This window comes from Mustela lutreola, chromosome 1, assembly GCF_030435805.1.
Source record: "Mustela lutreola isolate mMusLut2 chromosome 1, mMusLut2.pri, whole genome shotgun sequence".
Taxonomy (NCBI): domain Eukaryota; kingdom Metazoa; phylum Chordata; class Mammalia; order Carnivora; family Mustelidae; genus Mustela; species Mustela lutreola.
In genome coordinates this window covers 142,189,043-142,212,233 of record NC_081290.1, presented here as the reverse complement: position 1 = coordinate 142,212,233, position 23,191 = coordinate 142,189,043, and the positions used below count along the sequence as shown (strand labels likewise).

The 23,191-nt window shown below is 42.4% G+C and overlaps 1 protein-coding gene across 4 annotated transcripts in view; it reads right to left on the bottom strand.

Moving 5' to 3' along the window:
- Positions 1 to 22,066, bottom strand: part of SH3D19 (SH3 domain containing 19) — a 179,792-nt gene extending 157,726 nt beyond the window's left edge. For all 4 annotated transcript variants that reach the window (XM_059175508.1, XM_059175516.1, XM_059175536.1 and 1 more), the window contains exon 1: positions 21,418 to 22,066. In XM_059175508.1, the coding sequence (XP_059031491.1) occupies positions 21,418 to 22,021 (604 nt within the window). In that variant the 5' untranslated portion in view covers positions 22,022 to 22,066. The remainder of the gene's footprint in view (positions 1 to 21,417) is intronic.
- Between the last annotated feature and the right edge of the window lie 1,125 nt (positions 22,067 to 23,191).

Genomic DNA, 23,191 nt, shown 5'->3' with positions numbered 1-23,191 from the left:
CACAGGAAACACAATTATATACCTCCTTCCTATTATCATGTCCTCACTTTATCAATCACTTAACAACAGGACAACAATTGCTATGATCATTGCAATCCAACTCATCTTAAGGATTTTTTTTTAAGGGCATAATATAAGCAACAAATACACTAGACCAGTAGGCAATTATTTTACATGGTATTTTAAATTTATTTCTTAAAGTAATACTCATTGGAGGAAACTCAAACAATACAGAAATATATATAATGACACACTCTATGCCCTCATCAATTCCACTCCCCAGAGTTTTAACACGACTGATTTATATCAATCCCAACAGTGCCAACTGTGCAATCAAACTTTCTCTTGGGACACCTGGGTGACTCAGTCAGTTAAGTATCTGCCTTTGGCTCTCAGGTCATGATCCCAGGGTCCTGGGACTGGGTCCTGGGATAGAGTCCCACATCCAGCTCCTTGATCAGTGGGGAGCCTGCTTCTCCCTCTGCTTGCTGCTCCCCCTGTTTATGTTCTGTCTGTCTTTCTCTCTCTCTCAAATAAATAAATAAAATCTTAAAAAAGAAAAAAAAAAGCTACTTTCTCTTTCAATAACAGAAGGAATATAGAGTTCCCTTGGCCAGATATACCTTAGAAATCATGTTTTTAAAAAAAGCAACAGAGAGGGGCACCTGGGTGGCTCAGGGAGTTAAAGCCTCTGCCTTCAGCTCGGGTCATGATCCCAGGGTCCTGGGATGGAGCCCCCGCATCGGGCTCTCTGCTCGGCGGGGAGCCTGCTTCCCCCTCTCTGCCTGCCTCTCTGCCTACTTGTGATCTCTGTCTGTCAAATAAATAAATAAAATCTTTTTTAAAAAAAAGCAACAGAGAGATGAAGGGTTGTCTATGGCCTGAAACTGAGAAAAGCATGCTGCCTATGCAGGGTTTAAATGGAGGGTCTTGACCCCAGCACAGTAACCCAATGAGTGAGACTCCTGAAATATTTTGATAATGTGTACAATACACAACACTTCAAAACGAGTAACAATGTCCACACCTTCTCTTTTGGTATTAATTGGGAAAACTTGGCTAACTTGCTGATAAAAAGATTGACAATGAGATTTTTTTTTTTTTGAAGATTTTATTTATTTGTCAGAGAGAGGGGGAGAGAGAGCGAGCACAGGCAGACAGAATGGCAGGGCAGAGGCAGAGGGAGAAGCAGGCTCCCCGCCGAGCAAGGAGCCCGATGTGGGACTCGATCCCAGGACGCTGGGATCATAACCCAAGCCGAAGGCAGCTACCCAACCACCTGAGCCACCCAGGCGTACCTGACAATGAGATTCTTAAAAAATTCATACTTGAGTAATGTCAGTGAAAATGGCAGAGGAAGGAGCTCCAAAAGTCTGTCCTCTGTAAAATCAATTTAAAAAACCTGGCAGAAACTGGCAGAACCAACTCTTTGGGAACTCTGGAAACTAACCAAAAACTTGCAACAACATCTTATTGCACCTAAGTCCAGTGAAACACTTAAAAACAATCTGAACTTTGGTTAAAGTAACAAGCTTTGTAACACTTTAACTTACCCTGGCTCCATCCTCTACTCTCCAACTCAATGGGTAGCCTTGAAAAATAGCTTGTCTTCCTGGTACCAGTATCAAACAGAGTTTAAAAAAAGGGGGGGGGCTAGAATAGACCCTCATTCACAAATTGTAAGGCAGTGGACCCTTGAACAACATGAGGGTTTAGGATGCCAACCCTCCGTGCAGTCAAAAATCCACACAAAACTTCTGACTCCCCCAAAACTTAACTATTAAAAGCCTACTGTTGACTAGAATCCTTACTGATAAGCCTATTAATATATATATTGTATGTTACATGTACTACATACTGTATTCTTACAATAAACTAAGGAATGTTACTGAGAAAATACATTTATAGTACTGCACTGATCAAAAAACAACTGTGTTGTTCAACGGTCAACTGTAAAATGGGTGCCTTGAAAGACCAGCACAAAAGACTTGCCTTTATCTTGCTTAACTCAGAACTCTCCAAGTGCTAAAAGGTGGCTAGCTAGAGAAGTCTGTTGAAAATATTTACAGGTAAATAAATATATTAGTTGCTGCTATATGGGACAATGGATAACAGTTGGGGAAACAGACTAACCAAAGACATTGGGAGGAAAGCCTGGAGAATAAAAAGCTTTGGGGAATAAGGACTTTGAAAAGCTCCCCCATATTCCTGGGAATCTAGAAAGCCCTGTGCATTCCCCGAGGCTAGGGGGGAGGAGAGGACAGTCTCAGAAAAGATCTGAGAAGGCCCTAAACTCCCATCTCAAGCTGATCTTCAGGCTCTACACCAGCAGGAAGTGAAGGCTACAGCAAGTTGCACACTGCCTGGCTGGGCCTTGAGGGTATGCTTGATACACCCACAGAGCCCACTGCAAAGACTGGGAGATGGAGGCGGGGGCACTCTAGATATTTAAGGGAAATTATCCAATCACTAACTGACCACTAAGGTAATGAAACTGATACTTCAGTGCCACACATCACAAAGAATACATACTTTACAAAATGAGTTCAAAAAGTCACTAAACAAACAATACCCAAAAGAAGCAGTAATAATAAACTTTGTGGCGAGAGAAGAATCTGATTTCCAGCACTGCAACATTGTAATATTCAAAATGTCCAGTTTTCCACAAAAAAATTACAAGAAATACAAAGAAACAAGAAAACATGGCCCACACACAGGGCGGGGGGTGGGGGGTGGACAACAATCTAGAATATAAATGGTTCCTGTGGAAGCACAGACACTGAACTCACTAGACACTTTAAACCAGCTATTTTCAAGATGTTCAAAGGGCTAAAGATACTACTAACAGAATGAAAAAATTAGCTACAGACTAGGAGAACTATCTTCAAATCTCACATGCAGCAAAAGATTTGAATGCAAAATATATGAAGAACTCTTAAAAACTCCAACCTAATTTTAAAATGTGCAAAGACGATATATGGATATCAACTAACCACATGAAAAGATGCTCAACATCATTATCCATTAAGCAAATGCACATTAAAGCCACAATGAAGTACTACTATACGTCTACCTGAAGACCAAAAACAAGTAAGAAAAACTTGCCAATACCAAGTGCTGATGAGGATGTGGAACACATGTAATTCCCATACATACAGCAATAATGCAAAATGGTACAGCCCCACTCTGGAAAACAGCTTGGCAGTTTCATATAAAGTTAAACAGGGGCGCTGGGTGGCTCAGTGGGTTAAGCCTCTGCCTTCAGCTCAGTTCATGATCTCGGGGTCCTGATATCAAGCCCCGCATCATGCTCTCTGCTCAGCAGGGAGCTTGCTTCCTCCTCTCTGCCTGCCTCTCTGCCTACCTATGATCTCTCTCTCTGTCAAATAAATAAAGAGTAAAAAAATTTAAAAAAAAAAAGTAAACGTACATTTACCCTATGAGCCAGCAAACTGGTATCTAGGTACTTATACTAGGAAAATAAAAATTTCTACACAAAAAACTATGCATGAATATTTATAGCAGCTTACTCAAAATCTCCAAAAACTGAAAACAACTTAAATATCCTTCATTAGGTAAATGGATAAATAAACTGTGGTACATTCACAGAATTCTACTCAGTAGTAACAGGGAACAGACTACTGATACAATATAACAATACAAATGAATTTCCAGGACATTGTGTTGGGTGAAAGGAGCCAATCTCAAAGGTCAGATTCATTATGCTTCTATTATACCATATTCTAGAGAAGTTAAAACTACAGACACAGAAAAACAGATCAGTGGTTGCCAGAGGCTAAGAGTGTAGGGAAAGTCTGAATGTAAGGGGAAGCACAGGCATTTCAAGGTGATGAAAGCATTCTCTATCTTGACAATGGGGGTAGTCTCATGAATCTAAACATGTATTCAAATTCATAGAAGTATGTACCCCCAAAAAGTCAATTTTTGTATATAATTTTTTTTTTAAGATTTTATTTGAGAGAGAGAGAGAGAGAGAACATGAGCCAGAGAGAGCACAAGCCAGAGCAAGCACAAGCAGGGAGAAGGGCAGAGTGAGAAGCAGACACCCTGCTGAGCGGGGAGTCAGACCAGACCTACTGGAGATTGGGCCCCAGGATCATTAGCTGAGCCAAAAGTAGACTCTTAATTGACTGAGCCACCCAGGCACCCCCATATATAAATTCTTAAATTAAAAGAGAAAAGAAGACTGCAGGGGTTCAAAACTTAGCTCCCCTTAATTTCTCTTTGCCTCAATTTTCTCATCTGAAAAACAGAATCTGACTTTGTGTTATTAGGGGGATTATGAGTTCTTGGCATATATTAAGCATCAAACAATGACTGATAAATAAAATATTTTGTTCAAACATGCCAAAAAGTTGATACTTTTTAAAGACCTACTACAGGAGTTAAGAAATCTAGTTTTCAATTAAATGAGCGAAGAACTAAAGAATATTGGAATTAAAAACTCACAATTCCACATTATCATTAAACATTCTCTGGAAACCTACGAAGTGATTAATACCAAATCACCTTCTGCAAAGTGTGAACCTGTGTAAAACCTCTGAACATGAGCAGCTCTACTTTAGGGACTCAAACTTTGTCCTGTTTTCTGAAACAGTAACTACACTGCACTACTGAACTGGGCAAAAGCAGATGACCGGACACAAGATTATTATACCTACCTTCTTGATAAAAAATGGGACACTGCAGAAAATAGTTTCTTAATAATTGTACTCAAAATATTTATTGTAATGTAAAATATAATTACATCTCCCGATCATCATTTTTAGGAAAACACTTCAATTCCCTGCTATTTCCCCAAACTGCTAATAAAAACCCCTGGCTCTTAAACGTCAACAGGGCACAGTTTGGGTTGCTACCCGAATCTGTGTTCCCTTGAACTGCAATTCTAAGACCCCAGATATATGCTTTTGTTTTATTTCGGTGCTTCCCCTCTCCTCAGTGAACAAAAGTTCACAGAATCCTTCTGCTCAATGAGCTACTGAAAGGTATGTTCCAAGTACTACATTAAGAACTCATCATTCTAGGGACGCCTGGGTGGCTCAGTTGGACGACTGCCTTCGGCTCAGGTCATGATCCCGGAGTCCCGGGATCGAGTCCCACATCAGGCTCCCAGCTCCATGGGGAATCTGCTTCGCTCTGACCTTCTCCTCGCTCATGCTCTCTCTCACTGTCTCTCTCTCTCAAGAAATAAATAAAATCTTATAAAAAAAAAAAAAGAACTCATCATTCTACACTTACAAAATGCTCTGATTAAGACTTCCTACCAAACTTCCCTTACCACCGCCCCTCTCCTGCGAGGCTGTCGAACGCAAACTCCTCCTCCCACGTCAGTCAGGTAGCTTGTGCGGCGCTGAACCTGCTGCTTGCGTTGACGCCCTGCACGCCCTCCGTCACTTGCCCGGCCACACCTCCCTCTAGGGGCCTGTGGCTTTCAGGCAGCAGCGGCGGCTGCAAGTAAGGGTGACTCCTATTTTCCCAGGGTCACTCTTCTTACCTGAAAATCAGCCTCCTTTCCATGGCCAAGTATCCTGAAAATCAGCCTCCTTTCCATGGCCAAGTATCCAAATCCACATTTGAACGTTAAAAGCAGGTTCAAGGGGGACCCAAGATGGCGGCGCCCTGGCCCGCAGAAGACGCGCAACCGTCTGAGGTGGCCGCGCTGCGCTGCCCGCAGGCCCAAGGCGCCCGCGACTTCAAGGCCCCCACGGAGCTGCTTTGCCGCCCCAGGCTAAGAAGACCCCAAAGGGAGGCCATGGGGGAAGGACTCCCAGCCCTGGACTTGACATCCATCTGCTGCCCTTTCAGACCCGAGCCCGGCACTAGCTGTATTGACGACACCAAGCGGCAAACGACCTAAAGTTCTTCTTCTTCTCTTTTTTTTTTTTTTTTTTTAAGATTTTATTTATTGGGCGCCTGGGTGGCTTGGTGGGTTAAGCCGCTGCGTTCGGCTCAGGTCATGATCTCAGGGTCTTGGGATCGAGTCCCGCATCGGGTCGGCTCAGCGGGGAGCCTGCTTCCTCCTCTCTCTCTGCCTGCCTCTCAGTGTACTTGTGATTTCTCTCTGTCAAATAAATAAATAAAAATCTTTAAAAAAAAAAAAAGATTTTAATTTATTGATTTGAGAAAGGGTGGGGGCGGGGGGAGAGTAGAGGCAGAGGGAGACTTCACGGAGTGAGCAGGGAGCCCAATGCTGGGCTTGATTCCAGGATGCTGGGATCATGACTTGAGCTGAAGGCAGACGCTTACTTAACTGAGTCACCAAAGAAAAGGAAAGAGGAAAACTGTGAAGTTTCTGAGTGCCAGAGCACATCCTTTCTTCTCATCCATGAACAAAGTAGGAATTTGCTTTCCATCATGGTGTACATAAGGTTCTGGGTCAAAATAAAACAAAAATAATAAAGACCACATTAAATCACTTCTTAATAGTTCAATTCTATTCTATTTTGGCAGATATGTATTGACCATAAGTACCAGACACTGTTCTGAGTTATGAGGCTACAACACCAGGGAAAAATAAAAAAAAGTAAGTCTCTCCCCTTACGGAACTCATAGCCAGAAGTCAAGAGCATTCAGGTCATGCGTGGAGTTGACCGATTTTTATCCTCCACATTCTAATAAGCCTCATAACATCCCCGAGATCTGAACTCCTATGTGACAGAAACAGCTGTAGGTGATTCTCAACTGTCCTACGCAGGTACCACACTCCCCTAGGAAAAGGGATCTGAGATGGGTCCAAAAAGGTAGCTATCTATAGTTTGTCCTGAGCCTCTAAGGTAAACTGGCCTGAGAACTGCCCAAAGGTAAGGTAAACTGCCCAAAAGCGTACAGGACAGTAGCTGGCCAACATACTTAAAGCCTCTTTCTTGAAGAAGCTGACTATAAGAAAAACAAGAAAGCCAATTCTTCAGTACCTGTAGAAGCCATGGAAGCAGACAAAAGTAAACTAAATCACAAAAATTGTGGTATCACTACATACAAGTAACAGTTATCCCAACTTTGAAAGAAATATTCTCTGGAGTCGCTATTTGCTATCAGTTTCCCAGAGTACACTGTATTTCCAAATGACTTCTGAGGCTATTTCTAGTGTCTTCCAGCTTACCCGTGTTATCCCTGTAATAAGCCTCCATCAGCTGAGGTTAGCCAAACAGGACTCTATTTCTTGCACTCTGAAAATACATAACTATCACGTACATCGCTTTCCAGTTACTTCAATGATAGTGTCTTACAACATTATTTATGTTCAGCCCCGTTATGCTACAAGATAATAAAGGGATTAAATAAAATCCCTGTATAAAATACATGATGGATTCTGATTATTTCTTCTGTTTGACTACAAGTCATCACAATATGAATTACTTAGGATGGAAAAACCGAACAGTTCAAATTACAAGAGAGCATGCTGATACCACCCAACCTCACCTTTTTTTTTAAAAAATATTTTATTTATTTATTTGACAGAGATCACAAGTAGTCAGAGAGGCAGGCAGAGGGGGGGGGGGATGCAGGCTCCCTGCTGAGCAGAGAGCCTGATGCGGGGCTCAATCCCAAGACCCGGGGATCATGACCTGAGCCGAAGGCAGAGGCTCCAACCCACTGAGCCACCCAGGTGCCCCGATCAGCCTCACATTTTTTAATAGGACACTAGAGCAGTGACTCTCACTTCACACTGAGAAAGTTCAAAATCCCAGCTCCCCAGCAACTATTCCAGAAGTAATTAATGAGGAAATCTGAAGATGGGGTCAGGAGCATACATCTCTTTTTTAAAGTTCTGCCCCTGTTCTGATGCTAGCCAGTGTTGAGAACCTTGGCACTGAGGTGTAGAGGTAACTGTAGGTAGGCACTGGTACAATGTGGTCCAGGGAGCAGCAGCAGCAGCAGCTGGAGCTTGTCAGAAGTGCAGAGTATCAGGAACCACCCCAAACCTAGTAAATTAGGGATCACATTTTTATAAGATCTCCAGGTGATTTATATAGGCATATTAAAGTTTGAGAAACACTGTTTAGAGCACCCATTGCTACAGAACTGTGAAAAATACCCATGCCGTGTTATAAAGTTTAATTCCTCAAGAAAATATTCTAAGAAAAAATAGGAATAGAACAGGGTAAGACCTAAAAATGTTTGTGGTATTAGGCATTTCACATTATTAGGCATCTTATTAAGAGGAACATTCAAATGCAATCCCTATTCCAAATGAATTCTACTTACAAACCACCTTCCACTTCCACCTTCCACTGGCAAGAGTTATACCTCAACTGGGTAACACAACTGTACTTTATAATCCCAGAGTTCTAGTTATCTCCACTGAGCTAGTAGTGTGTCTAAAGGAGGAGTCCTTGTAGGGAAATAAAGAAATAAGGGGTGTAGTGACAAGGGATCATCTACAGGAGTGGCCCCATGCTGGGGGTCCTTCCAGTTTTTTGTGAACATCTCTCTATTAGTTTCAAAGGACTGTATGGAAATGATGATTCTTATTGTGAGAAAAGCTAATTCTCCACAGGTTATGCAAACCTTGTCTTGTGTGCCCCTTGTTCTTGGCCAGCTCTCAGAGAAAAAGCATTTAAGTTATCTTCCAGTATAGTGATTCCTTGATTAATGTATTTTCAGGAAACAATGCTCCAGAACAATGAAGGCAGCCCTATCAAACTCAAATGAACTCTGAATCCTAAGTGGCAGGCCTGGCATGCATTGTAGGGCTCATCAGCAATGCAATTGTGAACCTGCTCAAATGCAGCAAAGGAGGGACAAAATCACCTCCCATCACAGCTTCCATTTACTTATTCCCCAAGAAATATTCTGACCTGGCAATAAGCAAAATGACAACATCAGAAAACTGTTTTCAGATCCTACAGGTTTCCTTTTCAGCTCCCTTCAACTTGTCCTAGGAGGACTGGCACCCTCTTGAAGAACTCTACATCACAAAAGGGAACTAGCACCCTCCCTGGAATACACTTGTAAAGCAGTTTAAGAATGAGTATTTCCTGGGGTGCCTGGGTGGCTCAGTGGGTTAAGCCGCTGCCTTCGGCTCGGGTCATGATCTCAGGGTCCTGGGATCGAGTCCTGCATTGGGCTCTCTGCTCAGCAGGGAGCCTGCTTCCTCCTCTCTCTCTCTCTGCCTCTCTGCCTACTTGTGATCTCTGTCTGTCAAATAAATAAATAAAATCTTAAAACAAAAAAATGAGTATTTCCTTTTCAAAAGATTGTGGGGGGGGGCTGCTCTAAGTGATTTTTCAGTGGTCACATGACAATAAAGAACAAAACAGCAACAAGAATCTAGGTATCTTCAGGTTACCTAGATTCTTGTTACCATGTTACCATGCATTAACCCTGGTGATAAGGAGAGAAAATAAGATCAAATTAGAATTTGTATCAGTGAGGAATTGCATTCAGCTGCTAGTTGTACAGGCCGAAGATAACAGTGGCTTTAACCAAATAGTTTATGTTTTCTCAAATAAAGGGAGTCAGAGGTGGGGCTTGATCTGACCTGAGAAAAGGCAGAGAGGCTTAACCAACTGAGCCATCCAGGTGTCCCCCTGAGTCCCCTCTTTAAAGTACTTTCCTATGGGCATCTGGGTGGCTCAGTGGGTTAAAGCATCTGCCTTCGGCTCAGGTCATGGTCTCAGAGTCCTGGGATGGAGCCCCACACTGGTCTCTCTGCTCAGCAGGGAGCCTGCTTCCTCCTCTCTCTCTCTGCCTGCCTCTCTGCCTACTTGTGATCTCTGTCAAATAAATAAACAAAATCTTTAATAAATAAATAAATAAAGTACTTTCCTAGAAACCCCACTCAACTTTTACTTGCATCTCATTAGTAAGCTAGTAGAAGTAGTTTCAAGGTGGGCACACTGCCACATTTGGCAATACAGGGTTCCACTGACTAAGGGAAGAAGGAGATGAATACTGGGTAGGCAACAGGAGTCTCTGTCACTTCCTAGCTGTGTGACCTTGAGTAGATAACTTACCCCTCCTAGGTCTCATGTTCCTCTATCTGTAGAAGTGAAGGAAATCACATCTACCACATAGAATTGGCACAAGGACTAAACGTAAAACAACTACAATATTACCTGGCACCCAATGCACAATAAATATTAACTGGTTATTATTTGGTTATCTGAGTCCACTGCTTTTCCAAATTTCTCTCCTACTCTAACTTCCTCTCCATATCCAAAACTGAAACACAACTCATATTAGCCCCTTGTACATGCTGATACTCTAGTAGGAATGACTTTTAATCACAGGACACCTCAATGAGACATATGTATTTTATGCCTTTCCTTTCTAATTATGAAATGAAATTATGTGCCTGACATCAGGACATACCAGATATTCTGGACAGAATTAGGGTTCAGGAACTGAGCTTACATTCTCCTCCCAAGGCAGGGTCTAAAGACAACCCCAATGCAGATGTTTAGAGAACCTCAAGAAATGAAGGAAACAGTAAAAAAAAAAAAAAAAAAGAATGGTATTTCTGACGCAGAGGGATTAAAAAAAAAATGATGTAGATACTCTGTCCTCAAGAAGTAAGAGCGTAACTCCTGCCTCCTTAAGTGTGGGCCATGCACAGTGATTTCCTTCACTTCCTACAGGATAGAAAGGGGTTTGGGGGTGGATAGCGTAACCCTGAAGTTGAGAAACCTGAAATATACTAACTCAGCTGAATGATCAAGGTCAACATCAACAGTGATAAATGATGTTAATATTATGTACACTTAATATACAATAAACATGTGGCAAACATTCATACTTCCCAAACACCCAAAGCTCCACTCTAAACATGAGAAAACGTATCAGACAAATCCCAAGAGTGACATCCTACAAAAATATCTGGCCAGTAACCCTCAACACTGTCAAGATCATCAAAAACAACGAAAATCTTTGGAAACTATCAGAGCCAAGGGGAACCTAAGGAGATACCATAACTACATGTAATATGATATTTTAGACAGGATCCTGCAAAACAAAAAGGAATTAAGTAAATGCTAAGAAAATCTGAATAAAGTATGGATTTTAGTTAATAATGTATCAACACTGGTTAAGATGTAAATAATTAGGGAAACTGGATATAAGTATATGGGAACTCTATGTACTATCTTCACAACTTTTCTACAAATCTAAAACTATCCTAAAAAACAAAGTTGTGGGACACCTGGGTGGATCAGTCAGTTAAGTGTCTGCTTTCAAGTCAGGTCACGATCCCAGGGTCTTGGGATCAAGTACTACATCGGGTGGGCTCTTTGCTTGGCGGGGAGTCTGCTTCTTCCTCTGCCCGCCACTCCCCCTGCTTATGCACTTTCTCTCTCTCTCTCTCTGACAAATAAAAAATAAAATCTTTTTTTAAATTTTTAAATATTAGGGGCGCCTGGGTGGCACAGTTGGGTTAAAGCCTCTGCCTTTGGGGCGCCTGGGTGGCTCAGTGGGTTAAAGCCTCTGCCTTCGGCTCAGGTCATGATCTCAGGGTCCTGGGATCGAGCCCCGAATGGGGCACTCTGCTCAGCAGGGAGCCTGCTTCCTTCCTCTCTCTGCCTGCTTGTGACCTCTGCCTGTCAAGTAAATAAATAAAATCTTTAGAAAAAAATAAAAATAAAAATAAAGCCTCTGCCTTCGGTTCGGGTCATGATCCCGGGGTCCTGGAATCAAGAGCCCACATTGGGCTCTCTGCTCAGGAGGGAGCCTGCTTCCCCCTCTCTTTCTGCCTGCCTCTGCCTCTCTGCCTACTTGCAATCTGTCTGTCAAATAAGTAAAATAAAATAAAATAAAAAATTAAAATTAAAAAAATTAAAAACAAAATTTATTTAAGAAAGAGGGGAGGACCTGGGTGGCTCAGTTGATTGAGACTCTTGATTTCACCTCAGGTCCTGATCTCAGGGTTGTAGGATGGAGCCCTACCTCAGGCTCCGTGCTCAATGTGGAGTCTGAGATTCTCTCCCTCTGCCCTTCCTTCCCCTTTCTCTCGCTCATGCATGCTCTCTCTCTCAAATAAATAAATCTTTAAATAAATAAATAAATAAGATGGTCTACAGCCTGTACCCCCCAACAATCCCCCATATACCCATTTCCAACCCAAAGGCAAGCTTAGAGCTCCTAAAGATGAGGCCTATAGTTAATGAGAGAACAGAACTGATTTCCACCTCCTTGTAAACCAGAAGGTAGGCTACCTTCCTGCTTTGTGTCAGGCTCTTTCCACTTCCTCCCCAACCTTAACCCCCTCTATACTCCAAAGCTACTAAACATATATTTGCAACTTGTACTTAATTGATAATATTCCCATCATACCGACCCTCCTTACTATAAATTCCTTAAAACACATCTCGTGTTTTCCATTGTCAAAGTAGATCATCACTTCATCAGTAGAGATCCTGTCTTTTTTTTTTTTTAAGATTTTATTTATTTATTTATTTGACAGAGATCACAAGTAGGCAGAGAGGCAGGCAGAGAGAGAGAAAGGGGGAAGCAGGCTCCCCACTGAGCAGAGAGCCCGATGCAGGACTCGATCCCAGGACCCTGAGGATCATGACCTGAGCCGAAGGCACAGGCTTAACCCACTGAGCCAGCCAAGTGACCCTGGAGCCGCTGTCTTAAGCATGCAGGACAACTGAAGCTAATGTAACTGTTCTCTCCAGGTGAGGCAATTTCTTGAGCTTTGCACTTTTGGATTCTCCCTCATCAATAGAGCACTTCACAAAGAGCCCTAAGAAAATTGCCCAAAATCTTATCTCACATTTTGGCAAACATCTATAAACCAAGTCAAAAGTTACTTTTCTTCTCATCTCCTAGAATCTTCAAGTGTAAAGTTGGAAGCCTCATCCTTTCAATTAATAAAGCAAAAACCAAGGCCCAGAGAGATGCTGTAAATTGCTAGAGGCTAAGCAAAGCTAATTGAGAGAGACTTGATTAAAACCCAAGTGTTCAGAGGATTAGTTCCAAAGTACCACTGAATGCAAAAAAGCTGAAATGATCTAAGGGAAAACAGAGTATGTTGCCCTCAGAATATAATGTGCCAATGAAGTTGGAAGCACCAATGAATCGTGTCAAAATTTAACAAAAAGAAGAATAAAGAGATGCACCATGGTTAACTTTGAACTAAATGAAAAGCAAAAATGAGCTTTTCATTTTTAATGATAAATAAAAGGTAAAGGTCTATACAAGACATGCTGAAATTCTGTATGGAACAAGAAATGCCAAATGAAGAACTCCGCTCAGTCTTTGGAGGTCTTGTAAAATTGATGCATTTCTAAAAAATGCATGAACTCCAAAGCAAAGCAACTATATTAGATTACAATATGCTGAAGATGCAGGTTTACCTCCTTCTTCTCCACCAAGTGAAATCCCATTAACTTCTCCCAAATGAAGAAAAATGTGGATTCAGTTAAGTGTCAGCTATTTTAACAAAAACGTAAGTATAAATAAATAAACACAAGTAACTTTATAGGTATTTACTACGTTCCTTGCCATGTTCTAAGAGTATTAACTATACTAACTCATTTAATCCTCAAATTCTGTGCAGTAGGGCGCCTGGGTGGCTCAGTGGTTTAAGCCTCTGCCTTCAGTTCAGGTCATGATCTCAGGGTCCTGGGATCGAGCCCCACATTGGGCTCTCTGCTCAGCGGGGAGCCTGCTTCCCCCTCTTTCTCTGCCTGCCTTCTGCCTACTTGTGATCTCTCTCTGTCTATCAAATAAATGAATAAATAAAAATCTTTAAATCTTAAAAAAAAAATTCTATGCAGTAGACTTTATTAATATTCCCATTTAAATCACAAATAAGGAATGGAAACAGAGGTTAGGTAACCTGTTCAAGGTCACACACTTTGTGAGAGTAAGCCAAAAAAAAAAAAAAAAAAAAAAAAAAATCAACCATGACAGTTTTGGTTCTTTTGCTAAAGTCTCTTTGGTAAGCATCATAGACTACTTTATATTCTTATTTACCTTATTTATTATAAAGTGCATTAGCCTAAAAGCATGGATAAATTCCTAAAAAAATAAGACAGGGATAAATTCCTAGAAACATGTGACCTCTCAAAACTGAAGCAGGAAGAAACAGAAGATTTGAACAGACTGATTACCAGCAATGAAATTAAATCAGTAGTCAAAAAACTCCCAATAAACCAAAGTGCAGGACCAGATGATTCCACAGATGAATTCTACCAAACAGATAAAGAGGAGTTAATACCTATTGTTCTCAAACGTTTCAAGAAAAACAGAGGAGGAAGGAAAGCCTCCAAATTCATTCTATGAGGGCAGCCATTACCCTGATACCAAAACCACATCAAGACAACTATTTAAAAAAAAAACAAACAAAACAGAAACAAACAAAAAAAAACTATAGGCCAGTATCTATGATGAACCTAGATGCAAAAATCCTCAACAAGGGGCACCTGGGTGGCTCAGTGGGTTAAGCCTCTGCCTTCGGTTCAGGTCATGATCTCAGGGTCCTGGGATCGAGCCCCACATCGGGCTCTCTGCTCGGCGGGGAGCCTGCTTCCCCCTCCCTCTCTCTGCCTGCCTCTCTGCCTACTTGTGATCTCTGACTGTCAAATAATTTTAAAAAAAAAAAAGAAAAAAAAATATCACTCACTATCATCAAGTGGAATTTATTCCCGGGATACAAGGATGGTTCAATATTCACAAATCAATCAACCTGATACATCACATCCACATGAGAAAGGATAAAAAGCATATAGTCATTTCGACAGATGCAGAAAAAGCATTTGACAAAGTACAACAGCCACTCATGATAAAAACCCTCAACAAAGTACGTTTAGAAGGAACATACCTCAACATAATAAAGGCCATATATGAAAAACCCACAGCTAAAATCATATTTAATAGGGGAAAAACAGAGCTTTCCCCCCAAGATTAGGAACAATTAAGGATGTCCACTCTCACCACTTTCATTCAACATAGCACTGGAAGTCCTAGCCACAGTAGTCAGACAGCAAAAAAGAATAAAAGGCATCCAAATTGGTAAGGGAGACATAAGACTTTCACTACTTACACAGGACATGATACTATAAATAGAAAACCCTAAGACGCCACCAAAAAACTACTAGAACGGATAAATGAATTCAGTAAGGTCACAGGATATAAAATCAAAACACAGGAATCTGTTGTATTTCTATACAGTAATAATGAAGTAGCAGAAAATTAAGAAAACAATTCTATTTACAATTACACCAGAAATAATAAAGTAGGTAAAAATTTAATGAAAGAGGTAAAAGACCTGTCCTCTGAGAACTACAAAACACTGAAGAAGGAAACTGAAGATGACACAGACAAATGGAAAGGTATTCCATGCTCATGGACCAGAAGAACAAATACTGTTAAAATGTCCCTATTATGGGGCACATGAATGGTTCACTGGGTTAAGCGTCTGACATGAGTGGTTCACTGGGTTAAGCGTCTGACTCCTGATTTCGATCAGGTCATAATCTCAGGGCTGCGATCCAGCCTTGCAGCAGGCTCCATGCTCAGTGGGGTGGCTGCTTGGGATTCTCTCTCTCCCTCTGCCCCGCCCCTCATGATTGCAGGTTCTTGCTCTCTCCCTCAAATAAATAAATCTTAAAAAAAAAAAAAAAAAAAAAGTCCAGGGTGCCTGGGTGGCTCAGTCAGTGAAGTGTCTGCCTTTGGCTCAGGTCATGATCCCAGGGTCCTGGGATGGAGCCCCACATCAGATTCCCTGCTCAGTGGGGAGCCTGCTTCTCCCTCTGTCCGCTAACCTGCTTGTGTTCCCCTCTCGCTGTGTCTCTCTCTGTTAAATAAATAAAATCTTTAGAAAAAAAAAAAAAGTCCATATTACTCAAAGCAATATACAGATTTAATGTGATCTCTATCAAAATACCAAGAGCATTTTTCACAGAACTAGAACAAATGATCCTAAAATTTGTATTGAACCACAGAAGTACCCAAATAGCCAAAGCAAACTCAGAAAAAGAACAAAACTGGAGATATCACAATCCCAATCCCAGATTTCAGTATACACTACCAAAGCTGTAGTAATCAAACCAGTATGGTTTAGCACAAAAAGAGACACACAGGTCAATGCAACAGAAAAGGGAGCTCAGATATAAACCCATGATTACACGGTCAATTAATCTGCAACAAAGGAGGCAAGAATATGCAGTGGGAAAAAGACAGTCTCTTCAACAAATGGTGCTAGAGAAACTGGATAGCTATATGCAAAAAAGTGAAACTGGATCACTTTCTTATACAATACACAAAAAAAAACCCTCAAAGTAGATTGAAGACCTAATGTAAGAACTGAAGCCATAAAAATCCTAGAAGAGAGCAGACAGTAATTTCTCTGACATGGGCCATAGCATCATTTTTCTAGATATGCCTCCTGGGGTAAGGGAAACAAAAGCAAATAAACCCACACACACACACACACACACACACACACACAAAAGGACCCCCCCAAAAAAACTAACGGAACTGCAACAAAATAAAAAGCTTCTGCACAGCAAAGAAACAATCAACAAAACTGAAAGGCAACCTACTGAATGGGAGAAGATATTTGCAAATGACCAATCCAATGTTAGCATCCAAAATATATAAAGAACTCTAATAACTTAACACCAAAAAGCAAAAATAATCTGATTGAAAATGGGCAGAAGACATGAATAAACATTTCTCCAAGAAGACCTATAGATGGCCAACAGACGTATGAAAAAATGCTCAATATCACTAAAAATCGGGGAAATGTGTATCTAAATCACAATGAGATATCACCTCACACATGTCAGAAATGGCTAAACTCAACAGCACAAGAAACAAGTGTTGGCGAGGAAGTGGAGAAAAAGGAACCCTCTTGCACTATTGGTAGGAATGCAAACTGGTAGAGCCACTGTGGGAAACAGTAGGGAGGTTACTTAAAAAAATTAAAAATAGGGTGCCTGGATGTCTCAGTCGTTAAGCAGCTGCCTTTGGCTCAGGTCATGATCCCAGGGTCCTGGGATGGAGCCCCACAACAGGCTCCCTGCTCATCAGGAAGCCTGCTTCTCCTTCTCCTGCCCACCCTGCTTGTGTTCCTTCTCTCTCTGTGTCTCCGTCTGTCAAATAAATAAAAAAAGATCTTTTGAAAAAAGTAAAAGTAGAATTACCACATGATTCAGTAATTCCACTACTAGGTATTCATCCAAAGGATACTAGAACACTAATTCAAAAGGATGCCTGCACCCTAGTGTTTGTACCAGCATTATTTACAATAGTCAAGATATGGAAGGAGCCCAAGTGACCACCAATGATAACTGGATAAAGAAGATGTGAGATATATATATAGTGGAATATTAATCAGTCATCAAAAGAATGAAATCTTGCCATTTGCAATGACATGGATGGAGCTAGAGAGTATAATGCCAAATCAAGTTAGTCAGTCAGAGAAAGACAAATACCATATGATTTCACTCATGTGTGGAATTTAAGAAACCAAACAAGTGAACAAAGAAGACAGACAAAAAAAGACTCTTAAACATACAGAACAACAAAAAAAATAGTGACAAACTGGTGGTTACCAGAGGGGAAGGGGGGGCAGGTGAAATAGATGATGGGGAGTAAGAAGTACACAAGTCACAATGAGCACTGAGTAATGTACAGAACTGTCGATTCACTATGCTGTACACCTGAAGCTAACATCACACTACATTAATTATACTAGAATTATTTTTAAACAAAACAAAAATAAATAAAGGGTATTAGCCTTACCTTCCTTAATTCTATGACATGTTCTTTTAAAAACAGGGATCCTATTTATAAATCTTGGTGTTCCCTGTATTTTCGATACCATTTTGCATATATTATCCTAAAGAGGATAACTAGACATATTTTTTTAAAGAATTATCTTTTTAATTGAGAGAGAGAGAAAGAGAGAGAGCACATGCATAAGTGGGGGTGGAGGGGCAGAGGGAGAGAAAAGGGGATAAGCAGACTCCCCACTGAGGGGGGAGCCCCACACAGGGCTTGATCCCAGGACCCTGAGATCATGAGACTAGCCGAATTCAGACGCTTAACCACTTAACCAACTAAGCCACCCAGGCACCCCTAGACAGGTCTTCTTAAAGAATTTGGAGAATGCAGGTCTTTAATATATATATATTATATATATATAATATATATATAATATAAATGTGTCCATAGTTTCCAGGAGACTTAAAATAAGTTTCTTCAACTTTTTAGACAACTGCAAACTGGGCCATATGACCTGGAATGTCCCATGAATCAACTCAAAAAAACTGTAGTTTATGACTTAGAACACAAAAAGAGAGGTAACTGAAGTGAGGCTGTACCTTCCACCTGTATTATTTTAGACTAAGTCTTCTCACATTTCTGAGTTTCAATTTACTTGTCTTTATTTCTTTTCAAGATTTTTTTTATTTATTTGAGATAGAACCAGAGTGAGCAAGAGAGTGCACATGCAGACCACGAAGGGGGCAGGGGAGGGGCGACCAGGCTCTCAGCTGAGCAGGGCACAGTAGCCTGAGCCCAGGGCAGACACTTAATTGACTCAGCCACCCAGGCGCCCAGGAAAAGCATTATTAACCAAGCAATACAGTAGGGGGAAGAGGTACACAAACTATCAAGAAAGACTCATAAATACACCTACATTAAAATTCAGAATTTCCACATCAAAAGAAACCATAAAGAAAATTTTTAAAAATAAGCCTGAGTGGAAGAAGATATTTGCAACATATGGAACCAACAAAACTTCAGATTCCTTTGTAAGAACTCCAGTAAATCAATAAAAAATGACAGACAAAAAGGGTGATATATTTATGCAATGAAAATAAACTACATCAGCATATAACAATATGGATAAATCTTACAAACAATATTGAGTGAAAAAAGCATAACACTAAAGAATACAGACAGCATGGTTCCACTCATATTAAGTTTTAAAATAGGTAAAATAATAATACTGTATAGGGATGCATATGCATACAGGTAAGACTGTACAGAAAGGCAAGAAATAATAATTGCAAAAGTCAAAAAAGTAGTTTCCTCAAGAGGAGAGAAGAGGGGACGCCTGGGTGGCTCAGTTGGTTAAGCAGCTGCCTTCGGCTCAGGTCATGATCCCAGCGTCCTGGGATCGAGTCCCACATCGGGCTCCTTGCTCCGCAGGGAGCCTGCTTCTCCCTCTGCCTCTGCCTTCCACTCTGTCTGCCTGTGCTCGCTTTCTCTCTCTCTCTCTGACAAATAAATAAATAAAATCTTTAAAAAAAAAAAAAAAAAAAAAAAGAGGAGAGAAGAGGCCATGACCTGGAGGCATCAGAGTCTGCTTCTGGGGAACTGATAATATTCTATTTCTTGATTTGGACACAGGTTACAAGAGTTTCACTTTATAGTTTATAGGCTTTATACACTCTTCTGAATGTATATTGCAAAAATAAACACACCTTTTAACCACACCTACGGTTAGCAGGAAGAGAAGGAGTTCACAGACTCCCCCAGTCCATAAACCCCAAATGTATGGTGTCAAGTTATGTGAGATCAAAGAGAAAATTTAGATTGTAAAATCGTGGGGGAAGAAGGAAGCAGTGAGAACCGGAGAGGTCAAAGATTAGAAAGACAGACGATAAGCAGAAGAAACACTAAGCCTCTGGGTCAGTTCACATTCTCACTTGGATAGAGAACAGCATCTAACACAAACAGAACTAACAAATGCCCAAGCTTGGTAAGGAATGCAATGGTGTCTAAAAAACACGTGAACTAATGAGCAGAGTTTGTAAAGGAATGTGAGCTATTAAATAATGTATCGCAAAACAGAGAAGACCAATTGTTGCAAGTTTAACCTTCTGCCTGCTCCATGGTATTTCCATCCCTCACTTCCTAATGGAAATAGGACATATTACATGGTTAGAAACCGCAAACACCAATTTCTGAGTGAAAACGTACACAATGTCAGGTCCAGCAAAGTAATATCACAGAACCTAGAAAAGCTTCTGCCAGCCTTGGAATAAACACAAATATTGCAACTAAATGATGAACATGTATCTGGATCATATCTAGTCCGACCTCCAATATTCTTCACACTACAGTCCATTGTAAGAGAAAGTGAAGCTTTTTGCTGAAGATAACAGGAATCCAAGGCAGCCTACACTGTTTAAATCAGCAAATCAATGGAGGTTCATCTTTGTGAAGTTTTTTCATTGTATTCTTGCAAGAAATATTAATTCATATCTAACAACTGCCCATGATTTCATTAGTCTGGATGATATCGAACAAAACTATCAAAACGTCTAGTGTCCATGAAGAAAGTCAAACGCTTTATTTTGATGAAAAGCCCCTGTAATGGGCATCAAGAATTATTTTTAAGGTTCCAAGATCCTACCAAGGGCATCAAATTAACTATTTCTTTATGTTCCACTAAATTCTTTCCCATCATCCCATTTTTTATCCCTCATTGGTTCCCCTCAGACCTGTTCTTTTCTCTTAATTCTCCGATTTTCCCTCAGGTTAAGCCACACAGAAAAGCTTCACCATGACTTGATGGAATGTTTACTATGGTCCATTTTCTAAAGAAGCTCTACAAACTCGTTCTCATCTAAATCTTTCTCACTTCTCTATCTCCCTCCTGTTGTCATCTCCCTAAGTTTGTTCTTCCCTCCAGCGTGCAGATACGCGGCTAATGCCATTTTAAACAAAGGCCAAAGAATTTCCTCTCCATTACGTTTGATTGAAAAGCTGCCCCAGGAACACAGAAGGGGTGTGTGGATCTACCTACTCTTCCACTTAAGTTCCAAACTATCGAGCCAAGCCGCCTTTGTGCACCCAAAAGCACAAGACCATAAAAGTAACTAGAGGCCCAGAAATGAGTCTCGGTCCAAACGAACTGCCTTCTGGCATGCCCCATGCTGGACTGGAGGGCTCGCAGAGGAACTAAAGCAAGTGCGAGACATAGCTGGTGAACTCGGGCGGTGGGGGCTGGGCAGAATCAAAGGTCCGAAGTTCAAGAGACACGAAACCAGACTTCGACTATCAGCACACGGTTCCACCTGGTAGCCGCCGAGCAGGCCAACCCATCGGGCGGGGTCGTCCCCCGAGACTGCCGGACCCAGAGAATTCTGCACCGGCCCTGACTCATCTAGAGACAAGCCATCAGTCACCCGGGCCGCCCAGTTCAAGCCAGCAGCTCCCAGACTAGCGCGCACGAAACGTCCGTGGTTTCGCCGCCAGCACCACGAGCAGGTACCGACCAGTTTTGGATTTCCCGGGGGCTCGGCCCCAAAGTGAGGACGAGGATGGAAAAGCCACTCTTCCTGCGTCTCCCGGCGCAGAGTGAAAGATACCGGTCGCAGCCGGGCGGGTGAGCGGCCGCCGCCGTCCCGGGCAGGACCTGCGCGGCCCCGGGGCGCCCGGCCCCCGGTCCCCTCCTCCCCCGTAGCCCCTCGCGACGGCCGCGCCCCTCACCTGCGGCCGAGTGGCCCGACAGCGCACGGCCGCGGGCGCGGCGCGGACCCCCGAACTCGCGGCGCTCGCGCAGCTCTTCCTCCTCGTCCTCCCGCCGCCGGCCCTCAGCCATGGACAAGGCGCAGAGGCGCAGCCCGGGAACGGCGGGCGAGCCGTGGGCCTCGGCGCCGGGTCCGCAAGCACCGCGCGCTCCACGCCAGCGCCCTCCGGCCCGGGGGTGGCGGCGGCGGCGGCTACCTCGGCGGACTCCACCTGCAGCCCGCGGGGGAGCGGCCTGGCTCGGGCGGGCCGCTTTCCCCGCCTCCTCGCGGCGCCCCAGCGGCCTCCTTCTCCCGCTTTCTGTCTCCCACTCTTCCCCCCTTCCTCCTTCCCTTCCCCGCCCCGCAGAGTTGGAGCCGGGATGGGGCGGGGGGTGGCCTGGCCTCGCCTCCCGGGGGAGGGGTTCCCGCCGCTGGGGCCGCCCCACAGCCACACGCTGGAAGCGCCCGCCCGACCAAAACAAACGTGTACAAAATAAATAAATGGGATAGGAAGCCGGGAAAGAGGAGGCGGCTTGGCCTCTTCCTGCCCTTTCACGACGTTCGGGTGTCAACAGGAAACCCATTTGCTTGACACTTACACAAAGAGGGGGGAGGGGCAACCTTCCCTTGGCTGGACTTGGAGAGCCCGTGGGCTGGGAGCCCTCAACTTGGGAACAAACGTGGAGTTTGGTCAAGCCTCTGGGCTGCACGCTTTTCTTCTTTTCCTCTCATAGCACCCTTTTAAATGGACTCTCGCCAGAACACAGGATTTCTAGGGCAGTGGAATGATTTTGTATATTGTAACGGTGAATACATGTCAGTATACATTTGTCCAAATTCATAGCACGTACAACATTCACGGAACCCCAGTGTAAACTGTGGGCTCTGGGTGATTGTGATGTGTCAAGATTATGATGTGTTCCTCAGTTATAACAAATGGATGGATCCCTCTCTCCCAGATGTTGATAATGCGGGAGGCTGTGCAAGAAGGTTACATGTGAAATCTCAGTCTTAGCTCAATTTTGCTGTGAACCTAAAATATATAGTATAATTTTTAAAAATTGGTTGTTGGTTGGTTTTTTTTTTTTTTTTTCCCAGCCTCGCTGTATTCTATATACCTTAGGGTTAGGAAGTGGCCACAAGCCCTAGAAGAAAATGTGTTTAAGAACCATGTACCTGAGTAATTGCAAAGAAATGATTTGGCGCTGGAGTGAGAAACTGTAATTTGAAGCACTTAGCTATGAGACCTCCTCCATTTTTCAAAGGTGAAAAGAAGGTGAGAGAAAGTTATTAAGTGTATCTGTATAGTACACATCTTAAGTTCAGGACTTGCATATGCAAACATTCTCACAGAGAGGGGCAGATCCTAGAATCTCAGAAAAATATCCAAGCGATATTTTTGGCAGGGACACTGTCTGGACATGAACCTGTAGGAAACTCCCTGGTGGAATGAACAGGCCTTTATCTCCAGCTTGGTGCTCTATTTCTGAGAGATTGAGAGAGTTCCTGATGTCAGCATGTGAGAGAAAAAGAAAGGGAGAAAAGGGTCACTGAAAATAGAATTGCCTGCTGTACCTGAGTGCCATTTCTTTGCCTTTTCAATAGTGGTTGTTGCTGCCTGAAAAAATCATTCTGCTTTTAGGCAGATAAGAACCATAATCGATTTTGTGGAAATGAGGTCAAATCCACCAGTTAAAATGTTATTATTGCATAAGCAGTTAAATAAGTAGACATCTGGAGAATTTGAAATTGAA